Source organism: Microcaecilia unicolor, chromosome 14 (assembly GCF_901765095.1).
Source record: "Microcaecilia unicolor chromosome 14, aMicUni1.1, whole genome shotgun sequence".
NCBI lineage: Eukaryota > Metazoa > Chordata > Amphibia > Gymnophiona > Siphonopidae > Microcaecilia > Microcaecilia unicolor.
In genome coordinates, this window is record NC_044044.1 from 25,299,804 (window position 1) to 25,302,332 (window position 2,529).

The following is a 2,529-nucleotide window of genomic DNA, read 5'->3' on the forward strand; positions in this document are numbered from 1 at the left end:
AAAAAAAAAATTGTATGTGTGTATCTGACCTAAGATAGTAGTTTATAAAGGAAATTAAATGCGCTCCTACTAGGTACCTCTAGTTACAATTCTATAGAATTTGTCCCCCATATAACATATATCTCGTTGCTAACCAGTTAAAAACTGGATGGATCTTGTGCACGTCCCACATTTCATTTCACATCAATAATCAAACATTTGCCAGGTATCAGAGAGATGGATACAGTTCAGCTGCTGATCTTGCTCCAGGATCTGCTTAAAGCTCTGAGCATGTCTTTGTTTCTTAGGCTGTAGATCAAGGGGTTCAAGAGTGGAGTTATAGTTAAGAAGATTACAGACACTGCCTTATCTGCTTTATAGGACTGCATGGGATTGAGCCGAAGATAGATGAAAATCACTGTTCCAAAAAACAGCAGAACTACAGTGAGGTGGGAAACGCAGGTGGAGAAGGCCTTCATCCGTCCTGTGGCAGAAGGGAGTCGGAGTATGGTCACGATAATGTAACAGTAAGATACAGTTATGAGGAGGAGGGGTAAGATCACTAAAATCCATCCATTGCAAATGAAAATCACCACATAGCCAACGGTGTCTGGACTGGCCAGCTTCATAAGTGGCAGCATATCACAAAAGAAATGGCTTAATTCATTGGACTCACAGAAAGAGAACATGAATGCCGGGATTGACAGTGCCCATCCATTAAGAAAACCTCCCGTCCATGATCCAATAGCCAGCTTTTTACAAAGCCTACTGTTCATAATAGTTCCGTACTGTAGGGGATAACATATAGCAATATATCGATCGAATGCCATTACTGTTAGCAAAATATACTCCATGGAAGCCAAGAAACAAAAGCTATACAACTGAACAATGCAACTTCTGTATGAAATTGCTTTATTCCCTGTGAGAAAACTAGAGAGCATTTTTGGGATAGTTACAGTTGGGTACCAGATTTCCAGGAAGGCAAAGTTACTTAGAAAGAAGTACATGGGGTTGTGAAGGTTCTTATTAATGCATACTATAATAATTATCATGCTATTAGTCAAGATGGTCAAGATATAAATTACCAGAAACACCACAAAGTATAATATCTGTACTTCTCGTGAGCCAGGGAACCCTTGGAGTGTGAATTCATTAATGAACGTTTGATTACAACCTGCCATGATTGATCTGCAACGATACAAAGACAAATAGATGCAACAGTAATTAGAATGCCATAAATCCATAAATTGGCAGCTGATCACTAATGGATGAAATATATTGTTGACCATGAATTTCACAAATGCTTAACATTAAGCAAGCTTTCGTTTTGTTCCTCATTACTCTGCATTTTCCCAGGCCAGTTCTTGATGGAAGCTTGGTTCGGGACTTAACGGAAGCATTGCAGTTACTTTTCTGATTCTTTATTTTTCTTGTACCTTACTTCACAGATTATTTATTTATCCCACGCACCTTTTTTTTAAATTTCCTGACTGTTCCCTTGACACCATCTTCAACAATCTATCGGTACAAGCACTTACTTTTGTTTTCCGTCTTCAAGTGTCTTGTCTATTCTCACATGCTTTTTATTTTTTAATTTAACTGAAGTCTTTATTGAGAGTTGAAACATCTCTATACATATAATACTACGTAAAGAAAAGAGGGCTTACAATTATTGCAAAAAAAAAGAATCCAAACAAAGTAGCCCCAACGGTAGTCCCGTCCCCTCCCCCACCCACAGATCCCTCCCAAATAAATCAAGCTTCCACCCCCTACCCTACTCTCCCCCCATACCCTACCCCCCCCCCCCCTTAACATGTACAGTGTTTCAAGAAGGGCTCCCAGATTACCTCCCATTTTGCCTCCGTATGACCTCGCACTGCCCGAAGTCTCTCCATTTCACATATGAAAAACATTTTGTTTAACCATCCCGTCAGAGATGAAGCTTTTATAGATTCCCAGTGTACAGCAATCATAACCCTAGCCGCCACCATAGCTTGCCTGATCAACAGTGCCTGAAACTTAGTGAGACCTGGTGGTATTTTTTTTTTTTTTTTTGCAAATATGAATATAAAGAACCTTACTTTGTCTTCTGAGGATGTGGTGAAATCACTTGCATGACCACAAATAGGTTTATAAAACCTTCCACTAAATCATGACTCTAGGGGTCCAGCCATTATGGTTTTGGAATGAAAATCTTCTGCTTGCCCCAAGACCTGTGATAGCAACAGAATGAAAGTGTTCATTTCTTTGCATGAGATTGAAACTGATTTTAAACAACATGGTATATAACAATTACAGATGAAATATCTAAAAAATACTATCAGAAAAGAGTCTATCTGTCCCTGACGACTTCTTGATCCTATGTTTGGCATGATTCTGGGCTCCTGTATGAGGGAGCTATACAGATACAGTACAGATAGCCAAGACCTGTCGCTTCTTCCTCTATAACATCAGCAAAATTCGCCCCTTCCTCTCCGAGCACAACACCCGAACTCTCATCCACTCTCTCATTACCTCTCGCCTTGACTACTGCAACCTACTCCTGACCGG

At 39.9% G+C, this 2,529-nt stretch overlaps 1 protein-coding gene across 1 annotated transcript; it reads right to left on the minus strand.

Annotated features, from left to right (window-relative positions):
* Positions 1–227: 227 nt before the first annotated feature.
* Positions 228–1,160, minus strand: LOC115457158 (olfactory receptor 6F1-like). Its single transcript, XM_030186583.1, has one exon. It carries the CDS (start codon positions 1,158–1,160, stop codon positions 228–230), a length of 933 nt encoding a protein of 310 aa, XP_030042443.1.
* Between the last annotated feature and the right edge of the window lie 1,369 nt (positions 1,161–2,529).